Source organism: Dendrobium catenatum, unplaced genomic scaffold, assembly GCF_001605985.2.
Source record: "Dendrobium catenatum unplaced genomic scaffold, ASM160598v2 fragScaff_scaffold_1471, whole genome shotgun sequence".
In the NCBI taxonomy this organism is placed as follows: Eukaryota; Viridiplantae; Streptophyta; class Magnoliopsida; order Asparagales; family Orchidaceae; genus Dendrobium; species Dendrobium catenatum.
In genome coordinates this window covers 1,488-20,899 of record NW_021319933.1, presented here as the reverse complement: position 1 = coordinate 20,899, position 19,412 = coordinate 1,488, and the positions used below count along the sequence as shown (strand labels likewise).

The window sequence follows — 19,412 nt, the reverse complement described above, 5'->3', positions numbered from 1 at the left end:
CACTGGTATCCACCTGATGGCCAATTTTGATTTAGTCGGATTAAGTTAGTTGAATAATTTGCAGTCCAAGTATATATGCACGGACAAGTTTAAACGTTAAAACCATTAAATAAGAATTAGGATGACGATTCATTTAGTATTGCTCTAGTTACCGCTACAGACATTGTGATTGCCTTCTTCAGGCTTTTTGCTCAAGTTTCTTTAAAGCTTTCTTTATTTTTCAAATTTTTATAAAGTTCTAAAATTGTTCAAAATATTAACCTTATGATTAATTAAATGAAGATGATAACAATCATTTTATATCCTCTAATGTTCAGCATGAATGTATGCATTTAAAATATATTACAATTGCTCAAGGTATTTAAATTTTACTAGATTATAAACTTAAATAAATTATGATGTGAAAAAGAAAAGAATATAGATTATTTTAATACAAACTACCTTTTAAGATACATGATAAAAATATCAATAATTTTAATTAGCAAGACTTTTAACACTATCAATTTTATAATTCATTTAAAATTTAGGTTTAATCAATTAAGAAGTCTGTTCTCTAACGATTTTGGGTTCAGAACTCAAAGCAATTTTTAATAATTCTAAATTCCATTGAATAACCTATTGCTTTAATTCATATTGATTTAATATTTTAATTTTAATTACTTATATTTCTTTTGACTCTTAAAATTGCTGATTTTACATAGTTAACATGAACTCAATAAGCAGGTTAAGTTATATATATATATATATGATGAGAAGCGCTTGGAACCTGGTTTTAAACTCTCTCACAGATTCAATAAACAAGTAATGTTATACTTCATGATCTTCAGTAAAAAAATATTTTTCTGACAGTAATTTTTTTGTTACATTATTTATAAATTCTTATGAATAATTTGTTGCTCATTATTCGTATGTAAACTAATAAGTTGTTGCTCTGAAGGATTGATTCAAATTAGAACTTTAAACAAGAAAAAAATATTTTTCAATTAGTTAGATTTACATTGTTTGGACTTTTGAACCATTTTTATCTACAATTTCATAATAATATAAAGGAATTATTGTTCCATTTGTTTGATGAATGGTTTGTAGAGTTGTGAGAGACAATGAAGCAACTGAATTATCCTTTTGGCAGCAGAAAATTGATTAGTGTCATGGTTAGCGAAATCTCGATTTACACTAGGAATTCTTGTTATTTAGGACAGTCTTGATCTTCTATTAGTTCTTGTTTTTCCTCTGGTTTCTACTCAAAATTCTTTGAACATACAATATTTGTTGCTACCTTTGAGGAGTAAATTGTATAGATTTTATTCCTAAGTTGCACTTTTTTTATGGATCAGTATGCTACATTTTTAGGGGCTTGGGTTCTACAGACATTTGATTATTGGCTGCTCAGAATAAGAATTTGGTATTTAAACTCGAAAGTTAAATTATTTTTCCTCATTTGGGGATCTCAGGATAAGAATTTGGTATTTAAACTCGAAAGTTAAATTATTTCTCAACTTTTGGGGATTGATGTAAAGTTGGAATCATATGATCCTATGACGATCACATCTACCAACTTAGGGGATGAGAAGTCAATAAATATAATAATATATAATTCAAGGCATATAATTCAATGACTTTCATTGAATTTTTTTTTTCTTTTTAGTTTTTAAATTTGAGAATCTTGTAAGTATGACTATCAGATTACGAGTAAATTCTTCTTATCCGGCCGACATGATGGTCAAATTTTTTGTAGTTTGAAAATTTTTGTTCCTTGTACTAATTTAGTTTATATAATATGATGTTTGTTTATTAGTACTCTTGAATTTGCTCAAATTTAGCAACTAAAAATTTATTTATGATAATTAAATTGCAAATATATATGAATAAATGACGCAGAGATGATCACTTAAAAGCCTAATTTTACCAACATATTTCACCGTCTCTGATACCAAATTAATGCAAGCTAAGGCTTTGATATCAAATTGATGCAACCTGAGGCTCTAATATAAAGTAAAACTCATAAAATCTACCACCCTCAAAACAACCAGGTATGATTACCTCACATGCAAATCACAAAATAGAGAAATGAGCTCAAAAGAAAGGATAAATCAAAGATCCACCACAGACCAATGATCCTCAAGCAAAAACTAATAGAATAGGGCACAACACACCATACAACTCACAATATTTAGAGAAGAAATATACATGTGGAAGGGAAACCGTAGAGAGAAGTAGAAAGAAGACCGAGACGAAGAAGCAGCGGGAAGGTAGAAGACATGCTTGCAAGCTCATAAGAAACCCTGAGTTTTTCTTTTAAAAATTGAAGAGAAGAAAGATACAGGTAGAAGGAAAACCGTGGAGAGAAGAATTAGAAAGAAGACCGAGACGAAGTATCAGAGGATAGGAAGAAGACTAGCTCGCAAGCTAAAAACCCTCAGGTTTACATTTGTTTTCACCAACCACAACAATCTTTTTCCAGTAGTAAATCAGACATATTATATAGGAGAAGGGGGAAATGATCATAAATTGCTCACATAAATGTGCCACCAAAATAGCCAATAGAAGCCATTCAAGATAGCCCACTTAATGAGAAGTTAAAACACTTAGTATATAAATCAACAAAGAAGGGATCTGAACAGCCGGCAGCTGGGAAAACCGAGAGGCAGCAGGGAAAACCGAGAGATAGCAGGGTAACTGTGAGCCAGTAGCGAAAACCAATAGCAGGGAAACCAAGAACCATTAGGGAAACCAAGAGCCAGAAGGCAAGGAAACCAAGAGCCAACAGGAGAACCGAGAGCCAACAGGTAGGGAAACCAAGAGCCAGCAAGGACATCGAGTGGACAGCAGGGAATCCACGCGGACAGCAGGTAAAATGAAAAGCCACAGGAGAAAAGGAGCAAAAAAATACAAGTGGAAAGGCAATGAAGTGTACTGGCCTGAGAGCATCAAAACCAAGCATGATCACGAGTTGTTTTTCCATCATATGGCAATACAAAAATAAAAAATACATAGTCCAAAATTACAATGGTTGTGACATAGAACAATAAAAAAAACATTCAAATAATCTTTGAACATATAATATCTCAGAACCTACAACAACAAACAACAACATCAAGAATTTCTCCCACTAAACAACAACATCAAGTTTTTCTCCCACTAAACAATAACATCAAGAATTTCTCCCACTATCTAAAAGTTAAATTCTCATTTAAATCTAATAAAGAAATGTCATTTCTAATATTTTCTAACAAAATCTTTTTAGGTCTACATCTATATTTCTTAACATAAGTCAAATCTAATACATCTACTTTCTTAAACGGGTCATCGAAAGGACGTCATTTTATGTGACCAAACCATCTAAGAAAACTCTCTCTAATCTTAGCTTCCACCGGAGCTACTCAAACCTTTTCACATATATGTTCATTACATATCATGTCTCTAAGAGTAAAGCCACTCATACACTCGAGCATCCTCATCTCTGCAACACTTAACTTAATATTATGCTTCTCTTTTAAAGGACAACATTTTGCACCATAAAGTATTGCAGGTTTAACCACCATCTTATAGAATTTTCTCTTAAGTTTGAGGGGGACTTTTCTATCACACAACAAGCCCAATGCATTCCTCTACTTCAAAAATCCAACTTGAATTATACTAATAATATCCAAATATATTTCATCATCACTTTGAACAACATATCCAAGCTATCTAAAACGAGTATTCTTATTAATGACTTGATCACTCAAAGTTACATCTCCCCAATAGAACTATTGTTACTAAAATTACACTCAATATATTTAATTTTAGATCTACTCAAACATAAGCATTTAGACTCTAAGGTTGACCTCACTAATTCAAGTTTACCTTCAACTCCCTCTCTAATCTTATCAAATATTCTACTAAAGCATCTCAGAACCTACAACTATAAAAATTCAATTCAGTCTTTGGTCCCATTCCTCTATTTACTAAAAGATGATTAAACTGAGTCACATTTTTTTCTGTTCCAGTGATATTTGAGTCCAGTTCACCTCAGAAGAATGGAACGTCCATAAGTTGAATTTCTTTAAGAGATAAAGCCACTTTAGTTCACAAGACATATTGTAGACACTAAGAGCTTTTGATATATACAAGACATAAATATCATCTGCACTGGATGAAAATATCTAAACAAGCAGTCAATAGATAGGGAAGGCTTGGATGATTTCTTTTTTGTCCTAACCTTTTAATTTGGGGTGGAGATATAGGGTGAGCGGGGCTGTTAAGGTGATTTCTTTTAGTTTAATATTCATTAAAAAAAATGTGTAGCAAGTTAATTTGGATCAAATCTAGTTTCTAAAATGCACTAAAAATGCAAAGAAAAGTCAATGCCAGCTGAAACACGCATTGGAAAGAAGATACAAGTTAATTCAATTATGGCATCGTAAAAAATTTACTTACTGCTTCAATAAGCATTTGCAGTTCAGACTCTACAAGCGAGGAACCAAATTTTACAAGTCCATTTTTGAGCTCCTCGCAAGAAATAATGCCATCATTGTCAGTGTCCATCATCTTAAACTTACCTTTCATATCTTCAACTTCTTCAGTGGATAAGTGTTCAGCAATAACCTATAAAGAAAACAATTTTATTAGAGCTTGGAAATGATTATGAAGAAATGTTTAAAATTCAGTGAGTGTGAAAGACCAAATAAGCCAAAAGAATCAAACTAACCCGTAAAGCTCTTCTTTTAAACCTATTCATCCTTGTGAATTGCTTTAGCCTTGATTTGACAACATCACCAAGAGGAACATTTGGAGCTTTCTTAGCATTTTGAATCCAAGGATGTTCTGTTGAAGAAGGGAAAAATTTAGTGATTGGCGCATTCTTCTCACAGAAAGTTCAGCCATCATCATGATCTCAAAAGGTTGTAACTAAAAACCTTCACCAGCAACACATCACATCATGAAAAACAAACTTAATTTCTGGATAATGTATTCAAGTATTCCAGAAAAAAAGGTTAAAAATATCAACTGCTCTAATCACAGAAGAGTATGACTTTCTTATGAAGTATACATGCACCTTGAGGAGACCTACTTAAGAAGATGGATTCAAACAAGTAGCCCAGATATATGCAACGAGTAAGTTACAGCACTACTACAAGGAAATGAAAGGTTTGAATCCAAACCAAACTAAAAGAAATTACACCGTGTATCCCAATCACACAAAAATGGCATGATCTGTAAGATTAATGGTCTTAAAATATGGGTAGCCAACCAAACTTACAGCTTGAAACTGTGATCTATAAACAAGGATTTAATTTTACATTATTATATGCCCTCATATGCTAGTTAATCTGGCTAACAAGAAATGAACTAATTGACTAACAGAAATTCAAGATCAATCAAAATCACTAGTTGATTGAAAATCAAACCGCAATCATTAAACCTATATTGTATGAGTTTCACCAAATCCAATTGCCAAAGAAGAAAAAAAACTCAAACTACAGAATAAGAAAAAAAAAAGAAAAAAAGACCTAGGCCTCACAATAGCATAAAAAGATGACTTCCCCTGAAATTTTAAAGCGCTAGAAAGAATTACATCCAATTAAAAATACATTCAATCAAAATAGAAATCAAGTGGAAATATTCTCTGCATGCCTTAGATGCCCTTATTTATAATCAAAGGATCCCTCATCAAATAACACAAAATATCCAAATCAAGATAACTATCATAATCCCAAAAAAATCGCTAAAATCCTTGAAATAAACTGTCACAATTAGCTACAGTACCCAATTGCAAGAGAAGAACGAAACAAAGCAGCACATCAAGTCAGGAGAATAGGACCAAAGTAGCAACTACAATATCAAAAAACACGGTCATGCTGTATAAAAAGAAAAGCACAAAACTTGCAATAACCCAAAGAGTGCGCATCAATTTGATCGGTTTGAAAGTTTTTTGGCTTCAAAGAATTATTCAATTGATATTTTGCATGCAAGCCTACTCATAATTGTTGCCACAAATTACAGACAAATCCCATAACCAATATTAATTAATCTACTTGACTTAAAAAAATAAATGCCAATAAATTGTTTAGTTGAAATTTGTCAAACAAATTTAGTTATAATAGTTGCACTCAGTGGCAAAGCCAAAAATTTCTTTAGGGGAGGTCCAACTTCAACCTTGCTTCCAAATACATATATATGTGTATATATAGTTGCTGAGCAAGACCAAAAAGATTAATAACAGCATAAAATCACGGTTTGATATATGTTAGGTAGCAGGAAAAGGTAAATATGTTGTTAACTTTTTGGTTGATTTCTAATTGGATAGGTACGTCTCTAAGCCTTGAAAATTTCCTTTCGATTCAATGTATGATATGAATTTTAGAATCTTGTTTTAGTAGTTAATTTCTTTAATGTAAAATTTTGGAGGGGGCACGTGCCCCACTAGCCTCTCTCTCTCTCTCCGCCAAGGATCATCACAAGCAAGCTTGCAGATTAGTGCACAAGATATCTTTCATATCCACCATTAATAGTTTACAAAAGTTTAATCATCTCATATCATTTCAAGTGCAAGGTTTGATGCTATTTGGAAGAGTTTTGAATACATATTCCAAAAAAAGGATTAAAGATAGAGTCCAATGCATTGATGGTAGGTTTATGAAATAAAGTCAAATAAAATATTGAAGGATAACTAAATATCAAAACTTTACAAAAACTTTAAAATGATAGGCATTTGTCTCAGTGTATTGCATGCCTAGCCTTTCTAGCAATTATTTTCTTAAAAGCTTTGGAAGGGAAATTTTTACAATGACGGTAAATTTGAAGCAGTTGCAGTTATTTGCAAAAGTGGTGTAAGTGGTGTAGAGCTACACAATAGGAAAAGAGAAATTTTTTTTAAAGCTATTTTGTACATTATAAATTTAAGTCAAATAACAGCTTTCAAACAACTACCACACTCTAATAAATCTAATTATAAAAAGTTACCTCTCACCACAAAAAAAAATTGGAAAGCAACAAGAAAATAATAGATACACAACAATGTAATAGCAGTCTAAAAAGCACACAATGAAAAATCCCATATAGACCCTAGATGGATCATTATCTCATTACCTAGTTTAAACTCAACATATCTTCTATTTACATTAGCAATAGAATTATAATTAATATATTTACTAGTCAATTGTTTTTGTGAATATATTCAAGAAAATGACTAATGATAAATGCAATATAATGTGAGGAAATTAATAAAAATATTAAAATACCAAAATGCTTCTTAATGAATAATAATAAAGAAAAACAAATTTTTAGAGGAAGAAATGATGAAAAAAACATAAACATGAATAAATTACATAAATATGATATGTTTATAAAAATAAACACTCATTAAAGAGAATTAATCCAAATAGTTAAAATATTAGCCGAGGTGAATGATGTAAATTTGAATTCGAACAGATAAACTAAGCTTTAAACTTCAAGGTTCTTTTGAGGCAATTGTAAATACAGTCATCGAAATGTTGATATAATTTAACTTTCTCCTTAAAAATATTTTTTTAATATATAAATAGAGAAACTACGAATGTAAAAAACTTTTAATTTAAACATTTATCATAAAATTATATCAGCAAATAATGTTGCAAGAATTACTTTATCAATTTGCTCTATAGATCCATCGACTGTAGTATGACATGATTTGTCTAATTTCACAACCATGAATACATTCCATTTCTGTAAGAAGTTTAGGTTTAAATAAAATCACATAATCAATTTTAATTTTTAATTTTTGACTCTTGTTCAAGAATAGGCAAGTTTAAACATGTTTTAATATGTGTATATTCATATTTAATAAAATCATATATATATTAATATTGAAGCTATAAATCTTCTTTCGCATCTAATTCATAATTTAAAAAAAAAAACAATCTAGGTAACTACAGTTTCTTCAGTAGGCTGAACTCAACCATATAGAAGCCAAATATTAGTGTTGGGTTTGGCAAGCAGTAGCATAAATGCTAATGGTTTTTCTTCTAAAAAATTAATCAGAATTTATGTAGTCCTAAAAAGACAACAATTGTACCATAGTCGTCTTTTGTATATGTTAAATTAATCATGTGATTGGTCCCTATATTCACTAAATGAAAAAAAAAATTTCCTTAAAATTATGTTTTACATCAAATCTATAGATCCAGCAATAAAAGTTCATCTTTAATATTAACGGTGTTGCCTGTAGCGAAGGTGACAGGCTGGAGGTTAAGGAAATCGAAAGAAAGTTGTTGCAACTCGGAGGTGCATGAAGGTGTGATTTGTTCGGTGCTTTACTTTAGGATTTATGTAGGTTTTAAAATATATATATATATAAATAGGGTAAGGCGTAAGCTTCACACCAACGAGGCGAGGCACATTTATCAATGATGGCAATTATAACGTAGTAATTAATGAAATCGAAAGGAAAATGCTAAGATACAATTGATCCTAAATTCAAGAGGAGGATCTATCCCTCCCAACTCTTTAGACGCAGCTAGAGCCCAAGAACATCTAGAACCAACAGAATTCAGCAAATACAAAAGATAACTGTAGCACTAAAGCACCCCCTTCTACTTAAAGCATACAATAATATGTCCAAAGACTAAACAACCCTCCGCTAATTCAACATACTAAAAATGCAAGTCACGCCAACAAAGAGTTGTTACAAGCAAACATAAGAACCACCAATACCCAAAAGAGTTCGCATCTTTTAGCCAATAACTAAAGAATAAAAGTCATTATTAAAAATCATGTCACATAAAATCCAAAACTAACCATGAGTTACTTAAAATTTCATTTATGTCAATAACTTGGTGACTACCATGATATGATTTATTCCATACAAGTAGTATTAATGAAAATTCAAAAGATATTGAGAGTGGTAATTTCACAATAATTGGGCAAATGTTCCTTTTTGAATTAAAATTATAATAAATAGCAAACATCTCTTTTATCCAACTGATAATCTGATATTATATAAAAAATTATATAGAAAACTTGGTTCAAGCTAAGTCAACTCAACCCACTAGGTATCAACTAAAAACAACTCACCAAGTTCACAATTGAACTCACCTCATGCAAGCAACTAGACCCTATGATGCAGCGATACACCTTCATAAGAAGGCCTGAAATATCGAACATGGACACGTGCATGGCATGGTTGGGATACATGTCAGACGTGGCCAAACCGCCAAAGCATTTACGATTAAAATAATATGTAAATGGGAATGGACACGTCTCCTAATATTTAATGATATAATTATTTAAAATATAAATTTTCTAATATTTAATATGCTTTTAATTTAAAATTTTTATTTACCCGATCGTGCAACTCAGTCATCTCGTGTCTCACTGAGTAGCTACATAAACTCCAGGGTTATCACGTATCTTTTCTTCATTATTACGAGCAAGCAAGGGCAACCGACTCATTCAATTGAATCTTGCTCATCATCTTCTTTAGTTCCACAAACAGACGAGGGAGAACGAACCCAATTTGTTTGATTGAAGCTTGCTCGCTCGTCGTCTTCTTCATTTCCACAAGCAAGCAAGGGAATCTGACTCCTTCGATTAAAGCCTGTGTCTGCTTTGTCGAAGGTATCTCACCATCTTCTTGATTTCTACTCAATTACCCCATATATCGCCTTCTTTTTCAAAGGTATCTCATTATCGTTAAGTAACTGCATACACTCTCCTCTAGGGTTCGGCAGCATCAACATTGATAAAGTTCATCGATGAGAAGGTGAAGACCTCGCCCCCAATTTTTGCAGGCGGGGGTGTCCATCTTCACTGAAGCACACGTCTGCTGTGTCAAATGTAAGCGATTTTTTTTCTTGCTTCGATTATACTAAAAGTAATTTTATGATAAATTTTAATGAACATTTTTTATATGCAAGTCAAAATCCACAACTGTTATACCATGACTTTGTGATTGAGGCATGCAAATTTTGATTTTTTAGATAATGATTAGATGGTATGAAGATTAAAATTTTGCATAGAATGTTTTAACACTTAAAGATTCCTTACAATGGTTAGTTGGAAGGCTAATTTGTAGCCAATTGTACCCTTTTTTAAAGCTACTGACTATTTAGATTTTGCATTATATTTTGAGTCTAATATTTGACCCTACAATTTGTGTCAATCCTTTAGTTCAGTTTTAGGGGTGCTCAACATGTTTTATTAAAAGTACTTTTCTTTCGTCCATTCCTTCAATTTTTTAAAAGGATAATGAGCTATAGTGACGGTGATATTGGGAGTGGTGATGGTTTAACACAGCTTGATATTAAAGACAATAACCTTTGTAGAGTCATGTATTAAAAAAACCTTCTAAATATGGTGATAATATTGCATTCAACTGCAATTACTATAATACCACTTATAAAGGAGCATACGTTACCGTTAAAATTCATTTGTTAAAAATTGTTGATTATAGAATTAAAATTTGCCCTCAAATTAGTTCTTCACGGTTAAATGAATAGCAAAAAAAAACAAGTGAAGTTGAGTCAAAGTCCCAAGGATCAGAAGAGCTCTTCTTAAAGAGGTCCATAGCCAAATACCCATGGTTCATGTTCTTCCTCATCTTCTTCTATTCGAGTTGATGATGTTAATGACTATAAAGTATTAAATAGTATGGATGGATACAAACCAAAGAAAAAGAAAATTTGTTACAGATAGTTCTTTAAAGAAAGCATTTAATTTGCAAACCAAAGAGCAACTAGGTGGAGAAATGGCCATAATGTTTTATTCAACTAAGCTTCCTTTCAACCTTGCAAGGAATCCACATTACATAATGTATTTATTTTTGCTTGAAATAACAATCTTACAGGTTACGTGTTACCAAGTTACAATATCATTAGATCAAAGTTACTACAAAGGGAGAGATCAAACATTGAGAAGTTACTTAAACCAACAAATGGAGTATAAAAGGAGAAAGAAGTTAATTTGATTTGTGATGAGTGGATCGACTCTCAAAGAAGATCATTCATCAATTTCATGGCTATAACAAAGAATTATCTCATGTTCATTAAAGTTGTCAATTGTGAAGAGGAATATGAAGACAAATCCTTTATTTCCAATTTGATCAAAGAGTTAATCATAATTGTTAGGCCTTTAAATGTCATTTAAGTTATCATTGATAATGCACGAATTTGTAAAGTAATAGGTCTATTTGTGGAGCAAGTATATCCTCACATTTTCTAGATATCATGCATTGTGCACAATCTCAATCTTGCTTTAAAAATTATTTGTACAGCTAAGAATACTGAAGCAAATGAAATAACTTAAAATGAATATCATTTGACCACAATGATTACATGAGATGATGGATTAGAAATTTCATAGTGAATCACTCTATAAGATTTTCAATGTTCAATTTCATAGTGAATCACTCTATAAGATTTTCAATGTTCAATGATTTCTAAAATTTGAGAATGCTTGTCTTAGCTTAAACTCATTTTTCTCATTATATTAATGTTGAGAAAATTCAAATCAATAAAAAATGACTTTAGGCTATGGTGATAGATGAGAAATGATCTTATTATCTAGAGGACGTTGTTGGAAAAGAAAAGTATATAAAAAAAGATATTATATGATTTATGATGGAGTGATATAGACAACATTTTTAACTTTTATTGATCCAAGTTATGAGATGCTATAAGTGACAAACAAAAATAAGTTATATTTACATTTGATTTATGAGATATGGGATTCCATGTTGACTAAAATGAAAGAGATAACATATAAACATAGAAGAAAATCACATGATGAAGACCCAATTTTCTAGAGTGTTATTTATACTATTTCAAATGATATGTGGAGCAAAAATAGCACACATCGACATTGCTTGGCTTAATCCATGGTAAATTTTAATATATCTTTCATAATTAATTCTCGATTTGTTCAATAGTAACTACCTAATTTTTTTTTTTATAATCATTGAAGATATTCAAGTAAAGAATAAGTTAAAGAGAACCCTCAATGAATTTCTCCTCCAAAAGATTTAAAATTTTCAATTATGAGGAAGGCATGCTTGAAATGTTATTTCTCAAATAAGGAGAAAAGACGAATGATTAATATAAAACTTGCTAAATTCTTTGATTATTTAGAGGACTTTGGTGACAAGAGTCTTTCCATGTTAAGCTGAGAATGAATCCAAAAATATGGCCGATTGATTCAAGGAGTTTCAGCACCTATACCTTAAACAATTATCATAGAACTTCTTAGATAAGTTTCATCCGCTTTTTATTTTGAGAGAAATTGGAATACATACGCATTCATTCAATCAATAAAAATGAACAAAATTACTTCACAACGATCTAAAGATTTATTTTGTATACATGCAAACCTTCATCTCCTATCAAGAGAGACTCCAATTTATATGGAATGAGATAATAAGAAGTGGAATGTTGTTGGAGATGGGTTTGAGTCTCTTGATGATATATGAGTATAGAGATTGCAAATCTTTCTCTTGATGAGCCAAAATTAGAAGCAATAATATTTAATGATAATGATATTACAGGCCAAAGATAAACACTTGAAGAAACTAATCCTATCATTCCTTAGTGAATAGTTGAAGCTTGATGTTATACTAGATAGTTTATGTTTATTTGTAATGTTATACTAATCATTTTATGCTTAGTTTCTTTGATATTATAAGCCAGACAACTAATTATGATGTTGATTTATCATTTACTTGTCATTCTTCATAGTATGCTTATTCTTAATATTATGTTTTCTTAATTTTTATGCACTATTTAAAAATTATAGTGTCATGAATGTGCCGTATTTGTGTCCTATATTTTTAATAATTAATGAGTCTAGTGTCTGTGTAGTATCGTGTCCGTATCAATACAACATAGGGCTATACTGCTACATTTGATGAACACATCCTAAGGAAGCGAGTACAATCTGTCAAGTCGACCACAATGACACTCAAGTGTACGGTTCCTTCATCTGTGAAAATATTACTTGTTTCTCTTGGATTTTGAATGCAAATTTTCTTGTTCTTCCTCTCATCTCTCTTGTGTTGATTTTTGTCGTGGATTTGGAAGAGAAATTTCTTCTTTGGAAGAGCATTAGGGCAAATCCTAACTTGGGAACCCTAAGGCGTATCAGGTTCCTTCATTTGTGAAAATATTAATCGCTTATTTAGCCATTCATCCACCAATACAAGCTAAGCCATCAACTTATTATTAGCTCAGTGGATCCCTAGGATTGGGGTTCCTTTAGCTTGTTTCTTTCTCTCTTCTCACTTTTTCATCATATTTTATCTGCTAAAATCTTATAGCTCTAATAGTATGATTCTGACATCATCCACAAATAAATTTGGATTCAACACATACTACTACACCTACCAATACAATATTAAAAATTAAAAGGCAAAATAAAAGTTGCAGTATATAATCAATATTAGTAACTTGTGGGTGTTGTTTAAAGCATCCAAATCAATTTATGAGATAAAACAGCAATAAATAACAGCTAAAATAAAGATGGAACTGCTGAAATGTTGCCCATGCACTGCCACAATCCTAAATAAAGAGTATCACTAGCAAGTTTGCAAATGCTGAAGACTAAACAATTGATGGCATCACGTGATTTTTTGCAAATGAGCACATTAATTCAGACATATTTGCGTTGTTGCTCACTAAATCTGTTACTCTCCAAGATATTCCATGCTGAACTAAATGACATGTTAAAAGTTTAAGTGGTATTTAAAACAGATAAATAAATCCTCATTAAACATCCAGTAGAGGTACCAATGTGGAAACTGAAGCATTGGATGTTCATGATAAGCTTACCTAAGATAAGAATTAATAATTCAGTATTCACTGGTGTTAAAATAAGCATTAACATCAGCCAAAAAGACCTTCATGATTTGTGTAACTAAAGAAAAAAGATGCAGACGGTACCTAGCACTTGTTTAGCTATTAGCCTTTTTTTTGGATCAGGCTCCAGCATCTGGCGGACTAGATCTTTTGCATTTTCTGAAACATTTGGCCATGGTTCTCGCTTAAAATCCAAATTTCCACGGAGAATTGCTTGTGCGACTCCTTGTTCAGTTTCTGAAATTCAGATAAAATAAACCATTCTATAAGGAAAATGGATATTATTTTTCAAAAAATTGATGAAAAAGGTAATAATGTCATATGCACCGAAGATAAGAGCTACTAAGACACTTTACCAGCCCAAAATGGTGGAACTCCGCATAAAAGAATATAGAGAATGACTCCAGCGCTCCATATGTCTATTTCTTGTCCGTAATTCCGTTTAAGAACTTCAGGAGCCATGTAATATGGACTTCCCACAATTTCTGAGAATCTTTCACCTGACAAATCACAATGAAATTTGAGGTTATAGAAGAAACTTTCACGGGAAGCATCCTAAACAATAATACCAAGATGCATGCATAAGAATCAAGGAATCATTACCTTTAAAATATATAAATGAAGTAGCATTGCTGTAAATACTGCTCTTAAAAAACAAATGTTCCTAACAATATGATGAGGACATCCAACCATGAAATTTTATCAGAGGAGCCGAAGATTGACGGTCATGATTGTATCACTTTATTTTGAGTTATTATTTGTATTTTGATTTATTTATGTATTTTTTCGTTTTTACCTTCACTTGAGGGAGTAGATTTAGGTGACCCCATGGGCACTTTTGTCATTTGTCTTATTATTGTATTTTGGCTATTTATATCTCCCTATATCGGTGGAAAAGAAGGGGATGGATGATTATTAAGAGAAAATTTTGCACTTTGTTCTTAAGAACTTTGAGAGTTCTTATAAGAGTTGAAGTCCCTAGGTGAGTGCAATGCACTACCCACCAGCCACAGGAAGCATCCGGTCTCGTGGTTTGAAGTCCCTAGGTGAGGACAAAGTATTACCAATCAGCCGCAGGAAGCGTCTGGGCTCGTGGTTTATCTTCTCCACCGACTCCATCTCCTCCTCCCCTAGCCACCACCTTCAACTCGCTCTGATACCATTCCTCTTCCCTCACTCCTTCCCCACCTCTCGGCCCAACCACCTCCACCAAGCCGACGGCCTCCACTTTCCTTAACCTTTGGCCGAACCCTTCCCCCACCCAACCACCAGCCCCACTACCTTCCTAGCCGCCGGCCACCATCCCCCCTGGCTCCAAAATTTCAAAACCAAGCATTCATTCCTTTCCTAATTTAAATTCTTGTAAATTTTGAAAGTCAAAAGATTTCAAATTTAAATAATTTTGAATTTGAAATATCTTTCCTAAAAAAAATAGTTATGTTAGGAAAGCTCCTCCAATGATGCTATTTGATATTCAAATAGATAATTACATTGATTTATTTCCCTAACTAGTATTCCAAGATTAGCAAGTCATTAAACACCCCACCTCTCCCCTTTGATTTCATTTTTTAAATTTCAAACATAGCCACTACTTTCCATAATCATCGCATTTTAAATTAGGAAAGTTTCAAATCAGATTTTAATTCACTCAAAATCTGAAATCTCTTTTCTAAAATAACATGATCTATATTAAGAAAACCTCCCCCAATCATGCCAATTTGAATTTAATGGGAGATTGGCCTTAATTTCCCCACCCATAATTGATAGCCTAGGATTGGCAAGTCATAAAGTACTTCAATCAAGTCCCCATCAAAGGTGTCGGCCCCTCCCTGTCTCCCTTTCCCATTTTGTTACTCCAAATTAAGTCTCTCAATTAATTACTCCAAATTAACTTCAGATTTGGGATTTGATTTATTTCATATTTCTTTAATTGAGAGATCATAATTGGCAACTCTATTAAATCAATAATCCCATCCCAATCATAGCTAGCTTGGTTCTACATCACAATATCTTTTGTTGAAATAAAATATAACCTAAAGAAGAATGAATATTAACTGTATAAAGTGATGGATTTCAATTCCAAAGTAGTTGCATTCTCTGATGTTGCATTACATAGAAGAGCAGAGCAGTAGTATCCGCATGCATGAAAGGTATTCAGCGTGTGCTGCAAATGAGGATCTAATAGTACAATAGGAAATGGTGCTGGATACAAGCTATGTTAAAGCAGTTTTCCTCAGATTACAACAATAGCAATTTCATGATTAACTCATTTTTCAACATGATGAAGATAATGACCAAATAGTTCAAATTTTCAAGTTATATAGGTCATAAATGTTTCTGCATCGACAGGAAATGCCACAACCTTTTATCCATGCATAATACTAGCAAGTAGTACAATCTCCAATTTTCAATAAAGCTTGTAATTGACAGCATGCCCATGATCATTTTTCTCATTCACATTTGTTCGTCTAAAACAATTCAACATATGCTACAGAAAATCATCATCCAAAAATAGAACATCATCTTGTATGTCTTTTTAAAAATCTCCTCTGTGGTTCGACCATGCATTTTTAATAAGGTTTCCACATGGCTAGCTAAAAAAATAGAAATATTATTCCAAAATCAGCAAACAAAACCAACTAATAGCATATACGCATATACATATATATGTGTATATAAATTTGGATTAATGGATCCGAGTCGGGTGTGATGCAAAGTTGACCCGACTTGAATATGCTTGATCCTAATCCAAACCATTTTATATGGGTTAAAATATTTAAGCCCGAACCTGACTAATCCAAACCTGGCTCGTGGCCTATTTATTTTAGGGATCTTACATTTCTTAGATCAACACAACTTATTTAACTTAAAAATGACATGTTTAATCCAAACCATACTAGTTCAACCAAAACCCGAATAGTATTAGTGTCAATTTCAGATTTGGGGTCAGCTCAAATCCGATTCAAAAATTTTTAAGTAAAGATTTCAAAATCCAAGCCAACCCAAAACCAAAATTTTCAAGTCAAACCCTTGTCTGATCATATATATATATATATATATATATATACCCACACACATATGTGCATACGCGCACATATAAAAATAAACAGCATGGGAAAGTACCCACATGGCTTGGATTTGGTTCATAACTACATGCAATCTGACAAATTTACTATGTTATGATAGTTTTTCATCACACTTTTTTTTAATCACACATTAAATAGGGGTGGAACCACATTGGAGTGAGGGTAAGCAATTTTAAGGAGTTTTTCCACCCTGAAATTACAATTTTACTCAATCATCACCAAAAAATGCCCATCCCTAACTCTCAATATACTAGTTAATTAACTAAAATAAAAGCCCATAATTTCCATATACTTGTCTATTCAAATTTTCCTCTTATAAGTTATAAGTTTTGTGGTATTATCTTACTGGCTGTTTGAATTTTTCTCAAGGAATACTAATTTGTGTTTTTTATTTTATTATTATTCTTACCATTATTTAAGTATTATATTATGAATTACTTAAAATTTTCCAACCCTATAAAAAGGCACTGGTTCCACCCATGATAGTAAAGTCGTTCACATAACGTTAATAAAAATATTATGCATTGTGGCATTAAAAACTTGTACACCAATCTAGCACCCACAATCCTCATCCAAGTAATTCTAACTTAGGTGTGATTTCTCAAATTGAGCTACTTCAATGAGTTATCAATAGTTGCCTTTGTTAACGTGTAACATTAAAGAGAAAAGAAGTACATGCGCACACTTTATATATATATATATGTGTGTGTGTGTGTCTGCTTGAATATTTGTATTAATTACAATTTAAATTTGTGCTTTTTTTTTTCTTCTATTTCAAGTTTATGCTTCAAGCATCACTATGCCGCATAGGGTAGTAAGTCCAAAGGAGTGGACAATAAACACCAAGAAAGATATTCAGTTGTGTTGATTTTAAGCATTGAACCAAAAAAATAAAAAAAATTGCTCTTATATAACATTAACAAAGTTAAACAGAGAATATCAAATTTATTGTTCTTGCTTCTTCACAGCTTTTCTTCTTCCATTAGAAGCATTATAATGAGAAATTCTAATATAAAAATTCTAAAATTGAGCAACCTTAATGAAGAAGACATTAAATAAGAGATCATAAATCAAAAGTCTATTGCTAATGTTGATAACAAAAATCATTTATAAGATTCATAACTTTGACTTTAACTGTAAATACTCAATCAAGATAATCAAGCAATCTTTGATTATAAATAAGGCATAAAATTTCACTTCTTACAGAAGAAGAGTTGCATGCGAACAAGCAACATTACAAGTACATGTACATCAATAATGGATTAATTTAGATAGCCTTTAAACCACTTATTTTAAGAGGTTTAAATGCTTTTATTCTAGCATACCTTAGATACAATGGTGCTTTAATTGAACACAATCCCTCAAGGGAATCAATAAAACAAGCTTATACCATGGGAAGGAATATTTCAGTACTTCTCTAAACCTAAACATGTCTTTAACAGTTGTCACTCTGTTTAAAGTTGCTAAATTACAACTTAAACTTCATGTCTATGATTTTCCTCTAAAATCTAAAATTATAATTATGATATATCATAACCGTTATAATGTTATAAACATCTTTTGTTCTAATGTTTAAACATAGATTTTTCCTAGTTTATACAACTACACTTATAGAAACAATCTCTCAGCTTCGCATATAGAGACTAAGAGAGTAATTATGTGGAAGAAAATTACATTCCCAGCCTCATGGATCCCTAGATCAGTCAATCAAGAAGTTGATTAAACTATTCAAGTTTCCAAAGGAAATGTTGAAATATGATTTAACCCTATGAGGTCAATTACTATTCCTAAAACTTATATGATTTTGATAACTCTTTAGGATCAGATCACACATTTATCTGCCTTTCACAAACTTCACTCTTATTTATAGATCTAGCAGGAAATGGATTTCAAAACTATACAATGTAACAAAATAGGGAAGGAATATTTTTCCTTATAGCCAATGCTTGGGGAATCAACTTAGCTAAATGCTTTTTGGTAGCCATATACTAAGGTCAGTCATTATTGTTAGGGTTGTTGATGCCTTTATCAAAAGATGAGATGCTGGTGCGCTAATCTCTTAAAAGTGTTCGATTTCTGTAACATGCGATTTGCTAGTGGAGCGGAGGACAAAAGTATGCAAGCCCAGTGATGCCACTGCAAGACAGAGGATGCCAGAGGTTTTGATCAACGGAGAGTTGACCGGAGTTAGAGAGACCAGTGGTCGTCCTGCGATCTTCCACGATCCTGTAGGTTGTTGCTCTTCGATGACGTCTGCCAAAGTAAAGAGAATGCGCTCCACGTATTCTTCGACGGTGCCTTCGGACCCAAATCCGGGATCGAAGAACGGTGATTGAATGATGTTGACTTCCTCTCGAGAATTGTAAACGAATCCATGATCAACTTTCGGATCCGCCATTCATTCTTGTCGGGAGATGAAGGAGCACCAATGTAAGGAAGAGGGAGAGGAAAGGTGGAAGTGGTGGTTTGGGAAGGGGAGGGGGTTGGCTGTGAGCTAGAGGGAGAGGGAGGAGGTGAGCCGTGA

General features: G+C 32.2%; 1 protein-coding gene across 1 annotated transcript; it reads right to left on the bottom strand.

Annotated features, from left to right (window-relative positions):
• Nucleotides 1–4: 4 nt before the first annotated feature.
• LOC110116372 (calcium-dependent protein kinase 3) lies at nt 5–14,305 on the bottom strand (the record flags this gene model as incomplete). The annotated part of the gene is made up of 5 exons (XM_028700236.1): nt 14,159–14,305; nt 13,887–14,039; nt 4,691–4,806; nt 4,420–4,587; nt 5–13 (listed from the first exon to the last, which is right to left on the bottom strand). Coding segments are annotated over exons 1-5 (552 nt in total), but the record flags the coding sequence as incomplete, so codon positions are not given.
• Nucleotides 14,306–19,412: the final 5,107 nt, after the last annotated feature.